Below are 17,383 nucleotides of genomic sequence, written 5' to 3' on the forward strand. Positions count from 1 at the left end.
CGCTCCTCATCTCACATGAAACACAACATGGCACCTGCTTGCCGGGGTGTTGTTGTGGTATGCCTCTCATTTCTGTATTTATCCCGTGCTATATTTTCCACTGAACACTTCTCTACACTTACTTTCTTTAATAGCGAACTGCATAAACATGGTTGCAGCTCCCCGTCAGAGTGGGAGGAATACGCAAGTGATTGCGGTAAGTTTTGCCACGTCCTCGTAACTTGCTGTGTAAATGTAGCTAGCTAGCAAAAGCTCTCTTTTTCCGCACCCGTTGACAGGAGGTTGGCTACTGTACGAGCTAGCAAGCGAGGGATATTACCCTCTCTCTCGTAGAGGTTAGGGTTTGATGGTAAAGGTCAGGGTAGAATCAGAGGCTCCTCAACTGATACTTCAAGATTTAATAGTATTAATAATAGGTCGACAAGGTCCTCAGTTCCCCTAATAATACGGTGTTATGATGTCCTCACCTAAATACATTTTTTACACAATGTCAGCTAGTACATCCTGCGCGTCTTTCCTGCGCGTGAATGTAACCCAGAGCGCAACTCAAAGCACGCGGTTGTCTTGCTTGCACAGGTTCTGTATTGGAATGTGTAATCAATGTATTCAAATAAAATCTAATTACATTGCAACTGACTGAATAAAAATATTTAGGATAATGAATGAAATATGAATGACTTTCCCACTGAATAATCACAAAGCTTGTGGTTAAGGCTTTTATGAATCAATCAACAATAAAATATGAGTATTTGATGTGACCAATCCCTTCATTGTAGATCAGGTAAGAAGCCTGCAAATGTTTGATCCTTCTCTATCCCCATAATGACCAAGTTGGCAGCAGTCGGGTTGCTGTGTTGTGTCTGATGCTGTATATTTCCCCACAGAGTCCTCCATTCTACAGTTGGACAGCCCAGACTGTGAGGAAGGAAGCAACCCGCCATGCGAGTCTGTCTTCTCTCTCAACGCAGAGAAAATCCTGGTGAAATGCACAGAATTCACTAAGATCTCAATGCTTTTGCCTTGGCATTTTTGTTTGACTGACTCGTCATTGTAGTGGAATATGACCCTTTTGTTTTCACAGTGGAGACTGAATGTGTACCTAACTACAATGATCTTCTTTCAATCAGAGCCAAGCCAAATTGTTCATAGAGCAGAAAAGATTCCCGTTTGCAGTGGACAACCACAACACAAATGAGGAGCTTGGTAAGTTAATCCTGTAAGAGTTTGGCATGTGGAGTGCATGCTATACATTTCTGCTATCAATGCCCTTTTGCTTGACTCTCATTTTCTTTTCATTGCAGCTATAGGATATGTTCTTATTGGCAATGGACTCTACGATGAGGCCATTAAACACTTCTCCTTGTTACTACAGGTTGGTTAACATTCATCGATGCATGAATTTCAACACACATCTGTAGATATGTCTTGGGCTGGCTTACTTGAGAGTTTGATTAATGCATATTATTTTATTTAGTCATATACATGAATAGTAGAGAGACACAGACTTAATTTACATTACATTACCTCTTCTCTTTCTCCTTGCTTTGAATATGTTGTGTGGTTTGCATTTGCAATAAAGGGCACATTTCTTATCAGTGTTTGTTGTGCTCTGGTGTAGGGGGATCCAGAGGTGGTCAGCGCCATCTACGGGAGAGGGATAGCATACGGGAAAAAGAGTCTGCAGGCAAGTGATCACATTCGCATGATACTGGAGTTCACAGAATATTGATGCCAGAAGTTCTATTCAGTTAGCCAATATTTTCATTGTGACACAGAAAAATCTAATCTGTGCAGCCTTTTGGTTATGAGAGTGCCTCCCCTGGGGACCCTACTCAGCAGTTAGCATGTGTGCGTATCAGTGGATGTGATTGATAAAGGCTGAGAGTGGTGCTTTTTTGTCCTGGTGTGTCCAATGGAAGTGACACTGTCTCTTTTCTTCTATGGAAGGACATCAAGAATGCAGACTTGGCGCTGTTCGAGTTAAGCAGAGTTATCACTCTGGAGCCCAACCGTCCTGAGGTGTACGAACAGCGGGCAGAGGTGAGGATAATGCTAAGCCTGTTATGGGTTAACCCTCTGTTGTGTTAGACCTTGTGTTAGGGTATTGGCTTTTTGGGGGGTTCACTATCATGCTTGAATTGTATTTCTCTTTGAATGGAGCAGGTTTCTATGTCACCACATGCAAAATTGTTACAAATGAGTGAGAGTGGTGGTATTCACTCAAACAGGCATTAAAAAAACTCTTCCACAGGAGGAAACTACTGTTGTATTAACAGTATGCCTTGACGTAGCCTAGTTACTAGAACATTGAACCCCCCACACAAGTAAAATGATGGGAAAGTATATTAGCCTCTGACTTTCAAGTTTTACTTGTATAATGTGCTTGCAGATTCTTTCTCCTCTTGGAAGGATCAGTGAGGCTCTGAGTGATCTCTCCAAAGCCATCCAGCTCCAGCCCTCCGCCCGCCTCTACAGACACAGAGGAACTCTGCTCTTCATTTCCGAGGTCAGACTGGCAATGTATTCAAGTTTCTGATGAGTGTTGATATAGAGTTCAGTTCACACAGTGGGTTTTATAGGCTTTTGTTTTCTCTAAATAGGATTATGTGGCAGCTATGGAGGATTTTCAACAGTCTTTGGATCTGAAGAAAAACCAGCCCATTGCCATGCTATACAGAGGTCTAACCTTCTTCCACCGAGGAATGCTCAAGGTATAGACATTTTTGTAGAAAACCATAGTTGCTTAACTTTGAGTACTGCCAGTATAACCAGATTTTGTTTATATCCCTACACGTTTACGATACAGTTTTGTCTCCGATCCAGGAAGCCATTGAAACATTCAAGGAGGCCCTGAAATTAAAATCTGACTTCATAGATGCGTACAAAAGTCTCGGACAGGCCTACAGGTACAGTGGGGATGCTCTATGACTTGCTTTGGTTTCAACCAATGTGCCTCAAAGTTCGGGCCCTGAGTTCTTCCTAGTGTGTGTCTGTAGGGAGCTGGGGGACTTTGAGGCAGCCATGGAGAGCTTCCAGAAAGCCCTGATGCTCAACCAGAACCACATCCAGTCTCTGCAGCTGAGAGGCATGATGCTATACCACCACGGTAGCCTCCAGGAGGCAATCGGCAACTTCAAGGTAATGGCCGTGTAACACACAGCTTCTTTCTCCTGACACAATCAGTCGACCACACATTACAAGTGATAACTAAAAATAGTTTTTATGTAGTTTAGTCTTTGTCATTTTGACCAAAATATCAAAGTTTTAGTCACATTATTGTAATTTGAATAATTATTTAGTCTAGTTATTGTCAAAAGTACAAAGAAAGTGGGCCATTTTAGTCATATTTTAGTTACATCACATTTTTATTGCCTAATAAACCTATAGTAAACATAAATCACTGACTTCCATGTGCACAAACATAGCCTTATCCTACCAACATATTTTTTCTGCATAACATCCTATCACATGATTCTCTTTCCAACAGCCCAATTGGCAGCAGAACACATTACTCAGCAGCAGATTAAAAATCACATCTCTTGACAGGGCTCCAGATTAGCATTTTCCTCTGGTGGCACTGGTGCCCCTAACTCTTTCAGTTGACTTGGTCGCACCAATTTTTTCCTGTGGCATCACACAATGGAACAAATTATGAATCACCTTATAAAGTCATTCACAGTGCTTTAGACGGTGTAATAGACTACTGAGATGATAGGCTATTCAATAACTAAGTTGTTTCATCTAACATGTCCAAGCAGGAAGGCATGATTCAAGATATTTTGATGTGCAACCTACTCCAGTAATTGTCATGAATTGTGGGTTGACAATTAGGCATTGTTATATTTTACTGTTAAAATAGGGCTCCACAATATTCTGAATTTTGTGGTTCAATATAGATGAATTTGCCTACATCTTTATGTGTACTAATATCATAGGCTAATTTATTTTGGGGATAATTCACCACCCAAAGTGAACTCAAAACACACTACTAGTTGTCATGTACAATGGTGTAAAGCACTTACGTAAAAATACTTGAAAGTACTCCCTAAGTAGTTTTTTGGGGTATCTGTACTTTATATTTTTCTCAACTTTTGCTTTTACTCCACTACATTCCTAAAGAAAATATTGTACTTTTTACTCCTTACATTTTCTTGACACCCAAAAGTACTCGTTACATTTTGAATGCTTAGCAGGACAGGAATGTGTGTAATGAAGGCCACACTCTGACTGTCATCACCTTCCATATCCCCTATCTGTCTCCATGATGGCCTATTTGCCTACTGTCCCATCGGCAGCCCCTCTGTGGTGACTCCGTAGGCCTCATGCATTGATGTGGCCTTACTTTGACGGCTACTACCAGGATGGCAGTTAGCCTAGCAGATAGGAGTGTTGGGCCAGTTACTGAAATCTGCCGATGTGCCCTTGAGCAAGGTACTTAACCTTAATTCACTTTTTTTATAATGGCTGACCATGCCGTGACCCCACTCTCCGAGGGTGTCTTGGGGAGTTGGGATATGCAAAAAACACCAATATAGGCAACCACCAAATTAATATTATTATTAACTCTAATTGCTCCTGTAAGTTGCTCTGATTAAGAGTGTCTGTTAAATTACAAAAATGTATACACTACTGGTCAAATTTAGAACACCAACTCATTCGCAGGTTTTTCTTTATTTTTACTATTTTCTACATTTGTAGAATAATAGTGAAAACATAAACTATGTAATAACACATGGAAACATGTAGTAACCAAATTAAAATATATTTTAGATTCTTCAAAGTAGCCACCCTTTGCCTTGATGACAGCTTTGCACACTCTTGGCATTCTCTCAACCAGCTTCATGAGATAGTCACCTGGAATGCATTTCAATTAACAGTTGTGCCTTCTTAAGTTAATTTGTGGAAATTCTTTCCTTCTTAATGCATTTGAGTCAATCAGTTGTGTTGTGACAATGTAGGGGTGGTATACAGAAGCCCTATTTGGTAAAAGACCAAGTCCATATTATGGCAAGAATTCAAATAAGCAAAGGAAACGACAGTCCATCATTACTTTAATTTCTCTAGGGTAGGGGGCAGCATTCGTAATTTTGGATGAAAAGCATGCCCAAATTAAACGGCTTGCTCCTCGGGCCCAGGAGATATTACATGTATATTGGATAGAAAACACTCTAAAGTTTCCAAAACTGTTAAAATAGTGTCTGTGAGTATAACAGAACTTGGAATTTGGCAGGTGAAAACCTGAGAAAAACGACTTCCTGATTGGATTCAATGCCATTTCTATTCAATGCCATTACTTCTATTCAATGCCATTACAGTATCCATTGACTTAGGACTCAAATTGCAGTTCCTATGCCTTCCACTAGATGTCAACAGTCTTTAGAAATTGTTTCAGGCTTGTATTCTGATAAATGAGAGAGAGACCAGTTTGAATGAGTGGACCCTACCGTGTCACAGAGCTTTTTCATGCACAGTCCCGAAAGAGTGCCTTTCTTGTTTACATTTTATATTGACAACGTTATTGTCCAGTTGAAATATTATTTAGGCTAAAAGCAACCTGAGGTTTGAATATAAAGATCGTTTGACATGTTTGTATGAACTTTACGGATACAATTTAGATTTTTTTGTCTGCCTTTTTTGACTGCTTTTGAGCCTGTGGATTACTGAAGAAAACGCGCAAACAAAATGGAGGTTTTTGGATATAAAGAGACTTTATCGGACAAAAGGAACATTTATTGAGTAAATGAATATCTTCTGAGTGCCACTATATGAAGATCATCAAAGGTAAGGGATTAATTTTTGCTCTATTTCTGACTTGTGTAACTTCTATTTAGCTGGTTACTGTTTGTAATGATTTGTCTGCTGGGCTATGTTCTCAAATAATCTTAAAGTATGCTTTTGCCGTAAAGCATTTTTAAAATCTGACACCGTGGTTGGATTCACAAGAAGTTCATATTTTACATAGGTTGAAAGATTTTTTTGTTTTCTGAATTTGAGTATTTCTGTATTTGGCGCTCTGCAATCTCACTGGATGTTGGCCAGGTGGGACGCTAGCGTTCCACATACCCTAGAGAGGTTAATTTATTTATCAGTTATTTTACCAGGTAAGTTGACTGAGAACACATTCTCATTTGCAGCAATGACCTGGGGAATAGTTACAGGGGAGAGGAGGGGGATGAGTGAGCCTATTGTAAACTGGGGATTATTAGGTGACCGTGATGGTTTGAGGGCCAGATTGGGAATTTAGCCAGGACACCAGGGTTAATACCCCTACTCTTACGATAAGTGCCATGGGCTCTTTAATGACCTCAGAGAGTCAGGACACCCGTTTAACGTCCCATCCGAAAGACGGCACCCTGCACAGGGCAGTGTCCCCAATCACTACCCTGGGGCATTGGGATATTTATTTAGACCAGAGGAAAGAGTGCCTCCTACTGCCCTCCAACACCACTTCCAGCAGCATCTGGTCTCCCATCCAGGAACTGACCAGGACAACCCTGCTTAGCTTCAGAAGCAAGCCAGCAGTGGTATGCTGCTGGTTCTAAGACATGAAGGTCAGCTAATACGGAACATTTCAAGAACTTTGAATGTTTATTCAAGTGCAATCGCAAAAACCATCAAGCGCTATGATGAAACTGGCTCTCATGAGGACTGCCACAGGAAGACCCAGAGTTACCTCTGCTGCAGAGGATAAGTTCATTATAGTTACCAGCCTCAGAAATTGCAGTCCAAATAAATGCCTCACAGAGTTCAAGTACACACATCTCAACATCAATTGTTCAGAGGAAACTGTGTGAATCAGGCCTTCATGGTCAAATTACTGCTGACCCACTGGAATTGTGATACAGTGAATTATAAGTGAAATAATCTGTAAACAATTAAAAAATGACTTGTGTCATGCACAAAGTAGATGTCATAACCGACTTGCCAAAACTAGTTTGTTAACAAGAAATTTGTGGAGTCTTTGAAAAATGAGTGTTAATGACTCCAACCCAAGTGTATGTCAACTTTCGATTTCAAGTGTGTGTGTGATGAGGCGTCACTGCAGTACCTGATTCGAATCCAGGCTGTATTACATCCGGGCGTGACTGGGAGTCCCATATGGCGGCGCACAATTGGTCCGGGTTTGGCCGGGGTAGACCATCATTGTAAATAAGAATTTGTTCTTAACTGACTTGCCTAGTTAAATAAAACACATCAGCTAACAGGGCCGTGTCACGTGCTTCCCACACTACCTGTGGAGAATGTGGTTTGGTGGGGTCATGATTAATCAGTCTAGAGCCGTCACCCGCAGGCCGTTCACACAGTCATCAGCGATCTGCAGTAATATCCACATTGAGTCAGAATTGTATGTGTGAATTTGAGGTTCCCTCCCTTTTCTTGTTATTACACCTATGTGCGTCATTGGACTTGATGTGCAACACTTTCATGTTGAATTGTGTTTTGCAGAGATGTCTACAGCTGGAGCCCTACAACGAGGTATGTCAGTACATGAAGGGTCTGAGCCACGTGGCTATGGGGCAGTTCTATGAAGGCATCAAGGCTCAGACGAAAGTCATGTTGAACGACCCTCTGCTGGGCCAGAAAGCAAGCTCGGAGTATCTCAAAGTGAAATACCTCAGAGGTGAGTGCAGTATTCATGACCTCTCAGCTAACATTTCAACCTGAAGCTGAATGTTTTATCTTTGATCGTTTCTTGCCTCTGGAGATTGATGGTTTGAATCTCTCATGCCCCCCCCACCCCACACACAGAATACTCTCGCTACTTGCACTCACATCTTGACATACCTGTGGCAGAATACAATGTTGATCAGGATCTTCCAGGAAACTTCAAAAACCACTGGGCAAAAAACCTCCCTTTTCTAATAGAAGACTATGAGGAGCAGCCAGGACTGCAGCCTCATATTAAGTGAGTTCTAAGGGATATAAACCTGCTTCTGACTGAACACAGTTCTATATATTCTGCCAGCATTGCGGTATAGGCTAACTGATAAGTTATAGAGTAGGCTCAGTTACTGTAGTTGACATGGACCTACTGAGTGTTTGTGCTATTCAACCCATTTGTAACTGATCTTGTTTCATGACTTGTCATTGTAGGGATGTTCTACCTCAGAACTTTGAAAGCTACAACACTGAAGTTCAGAAGCTCATTTGCACAGCTGATCACCTTGGTGCACTTATGCAATACAATACACCAGGATTTCTTCCAAATCACAGAATACACAGAGGTGGGTGAGTCACCTAGACACATTAGAATTCATATTAAAATCTGTTGTCCTCTTGTGTACCTTCCCGGCTGAAATCAGATTAAGTAACTCTATAACTTTAATGTACTAGTATCAGCCCTGAACTTGTTAAAAAACCCTATGCATGCTGGTATGAAAGTTGTTGTTTTTTCTTTCTGGAATACGTCATCTCTGACCCCATCCTATGTCTTAAGTCCGGTAGCTCCATAACAGTATATTTCAAAGTCCTGAAATGTAACATGTTCTGTGTTTCACTTCAAAAGCTATGGGTCTGGCGACCCTAGAGGTCATGCAGGCTATGCAGCGCACCTGGAGCAACTCAAAGGTGCGAGTCAATGGCAAAACCAGGCAGATGCAGTGGAGAGACATGTTCGATATAGCTGTCAAATGGAGGAGGTGAGGTTTGGGTGTGAGACTGTTTGAGAAAGTTACTATACAATAACGTTATTAGAACAATGCACATCTGCAGTATCGATCAACACCCTGTCTGCAGTTTCTTTATTGTCAGTCTGTGAGGTTTGATACATGTTTCATGTCAAGTCATTTTGTTGTTCTGTCCCTGTGAAGGATCGCTGATCCAGACCAGCCTGTTCTTTGGCTGGACCAGATGCCTGCCAGAAGTCTCAGCCGAGGGTTCAATAACCATATCAACCTCATCAGGTAAGCTAAAGGAAAACGACATATCATCTCAAAGATAGATTTACACAGAGACTAACAGATAATAAACTGTAGAGTCAAGTTGTATTTTTAGATATCCCTTTTGATAATGTGGTTTTCCTGTTTTTTGCCTCACAGAGGACAGATCATCAACATAAGATACTTGGCGTATTTTGAGAAAATACTCAACTTCATCAAAGATCGAATATTGGTTTACCATGGGTGGGTCTTTTAAAGAAAATAAAGATAGCTTTCTATTGGAGAAATATCTTGGCTTACTTATGCATTGTCCTCAGGGCATACAACCCAAGAGGCCTACTGGAAGTCAGACTAGCACTGGAAAATGTGGACAAGGTGGAAGACCTTCTCCCCATAATGAAGGTAGTAATAAGGAACAACACCCAGATAAGAAAATATTGACTCCTCGAAATAGTATGATATAGTGTTTTCAGATTCTGGACCCAGGGGGCATAGCTCTGAGGCCTGATATATTCATGGACATATAGGTTCTAGGAACGACTAAGTGGGGTGTGCTAGATACGATATAATGTGCTAAAAGGTCTATTGCAAAAACATCCAAATTGAGATATCAACTTGGCATGAGATTCACAACTGTCTTTTCATTTTTATCCTGAAGCAGTTTAACAGTAAAACAAGGGATGGCTTCACAGTGAACTCCAAGGTGCCTAGTCTAAAAGATCCCGGGAAAGAATATGATGGTTTCACGATCACCATAACAGGAGACAGGTCAGTTTATTTTGTTCTAATAAATTAATAACCGAACTCCTCTCTTGACATTATAGTTTCCATCAGTGGTTTGCCTAAGCTTTTCCAATCGTACAGAAATTTGAGACACATTTTCTCATCACTGAACATAATTTAATGTGGATAAACATCACGGTTTATTATGTCAACTCAGCTCAGTTGAAAGCAGTTAAGTACTTCAATGCATTGTATATTTTTGTTCATTCGAATTCAGCGCTCAGGGGTTTCTGTTAGGGAACCTCTATGGATTTCACATGACTGGGAATACAGATATGCATCTGTTGGTCACCGTTAAAGAAAAGGTAGGGGCATAGATCAGAAAACCAGTCAGTATCTGGTGAGACCACCATTTGCCTCATGCAGAGCTACATTTCCTTTGCATGAAGTTGATTGTGGCCTGTGGAATGTTTTCTCACTACTCTTCAATGGCTGTGTGAAGTTTCTGGATATTGTCGGGAACCAGAACACGCTATCGTGCACGTCGATCCAGAGTATCCCAAACATGCTCAATGCGTGACATGTCTAGTAAGTATGTGGACCATGGAAGAACTGGGATATTTTCAGCTTCCAGGAATTGTGTACAGATACTTGCGACATGGGGCTGTGCATTATTATGTTGAAACATGAGGTGATGGCAGCTGATGAATGGCACGACAATGGGCCTCAGGACCTCGTCACAGTATTTCTGTGCATTCAAATTGCCATCGCTAAAATGCAATTGTGCTCATTGTCCGTAGCTTATGCCTGCCCATACCATAACCCCACCGCCCCCATGGGGCACTCTGTTCACATCGTTGACATCAGCAAACCCACAGTTTCATCAGCTGTCTGGGTGGCTGGCCTCAGACGATCTCGAAGGTGAAGAAGCCGCATGTGGAGGTCCTGGGCTGGAGTGGTTACACGTGCTATGCGGTTGTGAGGCCGGTTCGACGTACTGCCGAATGATCTAAAATGACATTGGAGGCGGCTTATGGTAGAGAAATTAACATTACATTACCTGGCAACAGCTCTGGTAGACATTCATGCAGTCAGCATGCCAATTACACGCTCCCTTAACTTGAGACATCTGTGGCATTGTGTTGTGTGACACAACTTCACATTTTAGAGTGTCCTTTTATTGTCCCCAGCGCAAGGTGCACCTGTGTAATGATCATGCTATTTAATCCACTTCTTGATTTGCCACACCTGTTATGTGGATGGATTATTTTAGCAAAGGGTAAATGCTCACTAACGGATGTGACATTTGTGCACAAAATTTGAGAGAAATAAGCTTTTTGTTGGATGGAAAATTTCTGGATTTTTTTATTTCAGCTCATGAAACATGGGACTGACATTTTTTCCTGTTGCGTTTTATATTTTTGATCAGTATTGAAACAGCCAATACCCTATTTGAATCTATTGAATTCTTTGTCATTCAGTTCGGACATGAAATACAAAGCTTGAAATATGATTCAGCTTGTTATTCTACCTCTAACCCTACAGCTTTCACCAAAGTGTGCCTTATCTGTCCCATGATGAATGTTGATGTATGTACAGTTGATGTCCATAGAGACCAAGGTGTTTGTTCAGACGGTGTGTATTTGTGTTACCTTAGAGTGGGGAACATGCTGTTCTCAGTGGAGACCCAGACCACAGAGGAGCGCACTCAGCAGTACCAGTCTGAGATTGAGTCCATCTACAAAGACCTGACTGCCAAAGGCAAGGCTCTAATGCTGTCCACTGAACTTGGGGTATACTCTCTCTCTTCCCCTCTCTTCTTCACTATTCCCTCTGTTTTATTTTCTATGACTGTCAGTGTTTGCTTCCAGTTGTGCGATTTTTAAATGCCATCTCAACAATCTGATCCATACTGTTGCTTTCCTATCTGATGTAACAAACATGTTTTTCTATTGTTGTGTTGATAGATTTATTCTCTACCATTGAAAATGTGGAGCAGTGTGTTTCATATGAGGCTACCTAACCTGTTAAAGGGAGAATCCACTCAAACATATATAAACTCGGCAACCACAAAAAAACTTTCCTTTTTCAGGACCATGTCTTTCAAAGATAATTCGTAAAAATCCAAATAACTTCACAGATCTTTACATTTACATTTAAGTCATATAGCAGACGCTCATATCCAGAGCGACTTACAAATTGGTGCATTCACCTTATGACATCCAGTGGAACAGCCACTTTACAATAGTGCATCTAAATCTTTTAGGGGGGTGAGAAGGATTACTTTATCCTATCCTAGGTATTCCTTAAAGAGGTGGGGTTTCAGGTGTCTCCGGAAGGTGGTGATTGACTCCGCTGTCCTGGCGTCGTGAGGGAGTTTGTTCCACCATTGGGGGGCCAGAGCAGCGAACAGTTTTGACTGGGCTGAGCGGGAACTGTACTTCCTCAGTGGTAGGGAGGCGTTTAAACACTGTTTTCCCATGCTTGTTAAACGAACCATAAACAATTAATGACCTTTCTACTGACTCTGGAAAAACACCAAAAGAAAGATGCCCAGGATCCCTGCTCATTTGCGTGAATGTGCCTTAGGCATTTTTTTTCTCACTTTTATTTAACCAGGTAGGCTAGTTGAGAACAAGTTGTCATTTACAACTGCGACCTGGCAAAGATAAAGCAAAGCAGTGCAACACAAACAACAACACAGAGTTACACATGGTATAAACAAACATACAGTAGAAAAAGTTTATATGCAGTGTGTGAAAATGAGGTAGGATAACGGATGTAAGGCAATAAATAGGCCATAGTGGCAAAATAATTGTATAGCAATTAAACACTGGAGTGATAGATATGCAGAAGATGAGTATACAAGTAGAGATACTGGGGTGCAAAGGAGGAAAAATAGATAACAGTATGGGGATGAGGTAGTTAGGCTATGTATAGGTGCAGTAATCTGTGAACTGCTCTGACAGCTGGTGCTTAAAGCTAGTGAGGGAGATGTGAGTCTCCAACTTCAGTAAGTTTTTTACAGTTCCTTCCAGTTATTGGCAGCAGAGAACTGGAAGGAAAGGTGGCCGATAAGAATTGGCTTTGGGGGTGACCACTGACATACCTGCTGGAGCGCGTGCTACGGGTGGGTGCTGCTATGGTGACCAGTGAGCTGAGATAAGGTGGGGCTTTACCTAGTAAAGACTTATAGATGACCTGGAGCCAGTGGGTTTGGTGACGAATATGAAGCGAGGGCCAGCCAACGAGAGCATATAGGTCGCAATGGTGGGTAGTATATGGGGCTTTGGTGACAAAACGGATGGCACTGTGATAGACTGCATCCAATTTGCTGAGTAGAGTGTTGGAGGCTATTTTGTAAATGACATCACCGAAGTCAAGGATCGGTAGGATAGCCTTGTAAAAAACTGACTATGTTTGCAAGGAGGCATGAGGACTGCAAATGTGGCCAGCACAATAAATTGCAATGTCCGTACTGTGACACGCCTAAGACAGCGCTACAGGAAGACCGGATGAACAGCTGATCGTCCTCGCAGTGGCAGACCACGAGTAACAACACCTGCACAGGATCGGTACATCCGAACATCACACCTGCGGGACAGGTACAGGATGGCAACAACAACTGCCCGAGTTACACCAGGAATGCACAATCCCTCCATCAGTGCTCACACTGTCCGCAATAGGCTGAGAGAGGCTGGACTGAGGGCTTGTAGGCCTCTTGTAAGGCAGGTCCTCACCAGACATCACCGGCAATAACGTTGCCTATGGGCACAAACCCACCGTTGCTGGACCAGACAGGACTGGTAAAAAGTGCTCTTCACTGACGAGCCGCGGTTTTGTCTCACCAGGGGTGATGGTCGGATTCGCGTTCAGTGCGAAGGACTGAGCGTTAAACCGAGGCCTATACTCTTGACTATTCTACCGATCAATTTGGAGGTGGAGGGTCTGTCATGGTCTGGGGCGGTGTGTCACAGCATCATCGGACTGAGCTTGTTGTCATTGCAGACAATCTCAACGTTAAAAGAAGTCCTCCTCCCTCATGTTACCACATGCACCCTTCCTGCAGACTCATCCTGACATGACCCTCTAGTATGACAATGCCACCAGCCGTTCTGTGCGCGATTTCCTGCAAGACAGGAACGTCAGTGTTCTGCCATAGCCAGCGAAGAGCCCGCATCTCAATCCCATTGAGCACGTCTGGGACCTGGATCGGAGGGTGAGGGCTAGGGCCTTGCAGATGCCTTGGTGGAAGAATGGGGTAACATCTCGCTTCAAGAACTGGCAAATCTGGTTCATGAGGAGGAGATGCACTACGGTACTTAATGCAGCTGGTTGCCACACCAGATACTGACTGTTACTTTTGATTTTAACCCCCCTTGTTCAGTTTGTCTCAGTTGAATCTTATGTACATAGAAATATTTACACATGCTAAGTTTGCTGAATATAAACACAGTTGACAGTGAGAGGATGTTTATTTTTTTGCTGAGTTTTATTTTTTTCTTGATAAAGTCCCAAAAGGTTTGGAAGTCAGTGGTCAAGCCTTGAAGATATTGGACTTTCAAGAAGCAATGTGTCACTGGCCACATCATCATTGTGTAATGATATTACCTCTAAGTGGACCCTGTAGCATGAATTGTGGTGTTTTTGTTTCTATCTTTTAGGATGCAGATGCAGTGTGTAATTTAATCCTCTCCCTGGTTTACTACTTCTGTAACCTTATGCCCCTCTCCAGAGGGTCCAGGTAAGTTTTGTCCAAATCATATTTTCTGCTATAACCATCAATCAATACATGTTAAGGCATGTGCTTCTCTTGAATGGTGATTTTAATTTTGGGAAGCGGTTTTTAGTTATGAAATCAGTCCCATTTTCCCCCCCAATTTGTTTGTTTGTTGTTGTCTCTATTTCCCTTTTTTCAGTGTTGTGGCTTACTCTGTTGTCATGGGAGCACTGATGGCCAGTGGAAAGGAGGTGATAGGCAGAATCCCCAAAGGGAAGGTAATAGTGGTGTTTTGCTCTACTTTACACTACTTCATTCTAACACGTTACATTTCCCAGTGGTGGTATCAATGTGCCTGGTTTAAGTATTTTTCTTGTTTTTTTTCAGTTGGTTGATTTTGAAGCCATGACAACACACAGTCCTGACAGCTTTAGTAAAACAGCTAAAAACTGGATGAATTTAAAGAGGTGAGTAGCTCGGTGTGCCCACTGTTATCAACTTTAACCACATCATAAGTTGGCCAATTATTGTGTTGATAACCTTGTTTTTTACCTCAGCCTACCATTGTGGTACCAGAGTCTTCCATCGGTAGCAGAAACGTTCCAGACGACTAGAACCATGATAGAGGTCCTCAACACGGACTCAACATCACACTGTCCAAAGAAGTCCTAACACCACTTCTCCTGATGAGAACAAGGGCCACTTTCCCTGTCCACTCTCTCTGCTCATAGTCTCTCCGGCCAAGCTCAACCCCCAAAGCACAACGTCTGTCTAAACATGATTTATGGGAACTCCATGTTGTTCAGATATGTATGCAATACCAGCAAAACCCTAGTAGGGTCTAGTATGTAAAAGCTAAGAAGCATAATTGATTTGAATGGGAGGTAATCTCGATTGTGATTGGCTCTAAAATTCAAACTATTTTCTTTTTAAAAACTCTGTCTATAAGCAGAGGAAGTGGGGGAGGAGATTCTAAGATATAAACTTTCCTTCAGGGCTATTCTATTCCACTTGGGATACTTGAACATTTTAGAAAACTCAAGCAATCTTTTTATTTAGTCTTGTCGATGGTGCGATTGTGGAGAATGTCACTCTTTGGCATTACCTTTTTCACTAATTTATTTTAACTTGACCAATAAAGGGCATGAGGCAGGGTTGGTTTTAGGTTAGGTCAAACTTATTTTGGGGAAAACACACAACAATAGTCCTCTGGTCTTATTTTGAGACATCTGTTTCTGTCTTGTTGCTGTTCTCTGTTTATTTGTTCCTTAAGATGTTTTTAAATAATTAATAATGGTATATAATGGTCTTACCCACACACAACATTTGAACAAATGTTCAGGGATACATTAAGGGGAGTTTGTTTAACTGCTCTGAAGAACATCTTCATGTGAGGACGAGCTTTGGTGTTCAGTTTGTATGTTCCCCACTTACCCTTAAAATGAAACCTCTTCAGGATCGGACCCTTTTTTTTCAATTTTCGCCTGAAATGACATACCCAAATCTAACTGCCTGTAACTCAGGCCCTGAAGCAAGGATATGCATATTCTTGGTACCTTTTGAAAGGAAAAACTTTGACGTTTTTGAAAATGTGAAATGAATGTAGGAGAATATAACACAATCGATCTGGTAAAAGATAATACAAATATTATTATTTTTTTCTTTGTATTATTTTAAATGCAAGAGAAAGGCCATCATGTATTATTCCAGCCCAGCTGCAATGTAGATTTTGGCCCCTAGATGACAGAAGTTTATGTGCAAAGTTTTAGATTGATCCAATGAACCATTGCATTTCTGTTAATTTTTGTATCAAGACTGCCAAAATGTGCCTAATTGGTTTATTAATAACTTTTCATGTTCAAAACTGTGCACTCTCCTCAAACAATAGCATGGTATTCTTTCACTGTAATATCTACTGTAAATTGGACAGTGCAGTTAGATTAACAAGAATTTAAGCTTTCTGACAATATCATGTCCTGGGAATGTCTATGTCCTGGGAAATGTTCTTGTTACTTTCAACCTCATGCTAATTGCATTAGCCTACGTTAGCTCAATGTCCCACAGGGGACCCACCAATCATGAAGAAGTTTGTGAATGACAGAATAAATTATGCATTGCCTGCCTGAGTCCTTATGTAATGAGCTCCAGAGGATCAAAAGAAATAACCAACAACAATTTTCAGTTCTCTGCTTAACTTTATTTCATTTTTTGGCAGAACTGTTTTATCATAATGTTTCCAAATCAATGTTAGTGCTGAATGGCTGGGAGATTTGTTTTAATCTTCTTTTTTTGCACTGGGTGAATTGGCTATGTTTATTGAAGCGCTAAGGTGGATTTTTAAGCATATGTCCCAGCTTGAAGTTTAAACTTGAAGGAAAGAAATCTGTGGAGATTTTAGGGAATTGGGATGTTCAATGGTCAATACAATTGGTTGACAAATGAGTTGTTTGTTTCTTGTTATTTCAATTCAACCAGGAGTGATACTGAGAGGGTTATCTAAAGTTATACCAGATCACCCACTAAGACATTAATTCATGAGCTTTCTTGCTACCCCTTTCAAACACACCTTGCTTGTACTTTCAGGTCAGCAGATGTCGCACAAGTGCTCCTAAATACTGTAAACCACCATGACTTTAGCCAAATCATGTGATGTTTCTGATAAGCCAAATAGGATATGGTTTGCTTGCTAACAGTACAGTTGCAGCTAACACTACTGTTTCTGTTTTGCTAGAGGAGGCTGACAGTTCCCAGAGATGGCTGAAGATATCACTGAGGTAGGGGATACTCTTATTTATGGCTTAACAGGCTTGTATACTATGGGAAGAAAGAAGCAGCGGTTACAGTATACTACTGATATTTCTGTAGCTATCTTGTGGCGCTAGCTACTGTCACATATAACCTATGCAGTAGTGATGGGTCGTTCTCGAACGAGTCGGCTCTAAGAGCCTAACTATAAAAATATGCAAAAAAATAATTTATGAATAAGCAAAAGATTAAAATGAATATAATTAACTAATTCAAAGAACAAAAAATAAAATATATGCCTAAATGCTCAAGCGCA

General features: G+C 41.3%; 1 protein-coding gene across 5 annotated transcripts; it reads left to right on the plus strand.

Moving 5' to 3' along the window:
• Nucleotides 1-4: 4 nt before the first annotated feature.
• Nucleotides 5-16,764, plus strand: ttc13 (tetratricopeptide repeat domain 13). 5 transcript variants are annotated; one of them, XM_035794228.2, is made up of 23 exons: nt 5-196; nt 885-979; nt 1,128-1,203; nt 1,302-1,372; nt 1,619-1,684; nt 1,948-2,040; nt 2,390-2,506; nt 2,601-2,711; nt 2,824-2,906; nt 2,997-3,138; nt 7,447-7,621; nt 7,750-7,906; nt 8,095-8,225; nt 8,507-8,639; nt 8,811-8,903; nt 9,039-9,122; nt 9,197-9,281; nt 9,538-9,647; nt 11,260-11,395; nt 14,267-14,346; nt 14,522-14,600; nt 14,710-14,789; nt 14,880-16,764. In XM_035794228.2, the coding sequence occupies exons 1-23, from the start codon at nt 16-18 to the stop codon at nt 14,992-14,994; spliced, it is 2,493 nt and encodes an 830-aa protein (XP_035650121.1). In that variant the 5' UTR covers nt 5-15; the 3' UTR covers nt 14,995-16,764. The 5 variants fall into 5 exon arrangements, 4 of the variants coding, with proteins under 4 accessions (XP_035650121.1, XP_035650123.1, XP_035650124.1 ...); XM_035794230.2 differs by having other exon boundaries at nt 9,541-9,647; XM_035794231.2 differs by having other exon boundaries at nt 9,212-9,281.
• Nucleotides 16,765-17,383: the final 619 nt, after the last annotated feature.

The sequence above is a fragment of the Oncorhynchus keta genome, chromosome 19 (genome assembly GCF_023373465.1).
Source record: "Oncorhynchus keta strain PuntledgeMale-10-30-2019 chromosome 19, Oket_V2, whole genome shotgun sequence".
NCBI lineage: Eukaryota > Metazoa > Chordata > Actinopteri > Salmoniformes > Salmonidae > Oncorhynchus > Oncorhynchus keta.

What these genes read in the sequence shown, in the direction of transcription:
- ttc13 (XM_035794228.2), top strand. Translation starts at nt 16, where the DNA reads ATGAAACACAACATGGCACCTGCTTGCCGGGGTGTTGTTGTGGTATGC. An exon ending in CTCTGCTCTTCATTTCCGAG is followed by an intron (nt 2,507 to 2,600) that starts GTCAGACTGGCA and finishes TTCTCTAAATAG; the next exon opens with GATTATGTGGCAGCTATGGA. An exon ending in CGAATATTGGTTTACCATGG is followed by an intron (nt 9,123 to 9,196) that starts GTGGGTCTTTTA and finishes CATTGTCCTCAG; the next exon opens with GGCATACAACCCAAGAGGCC.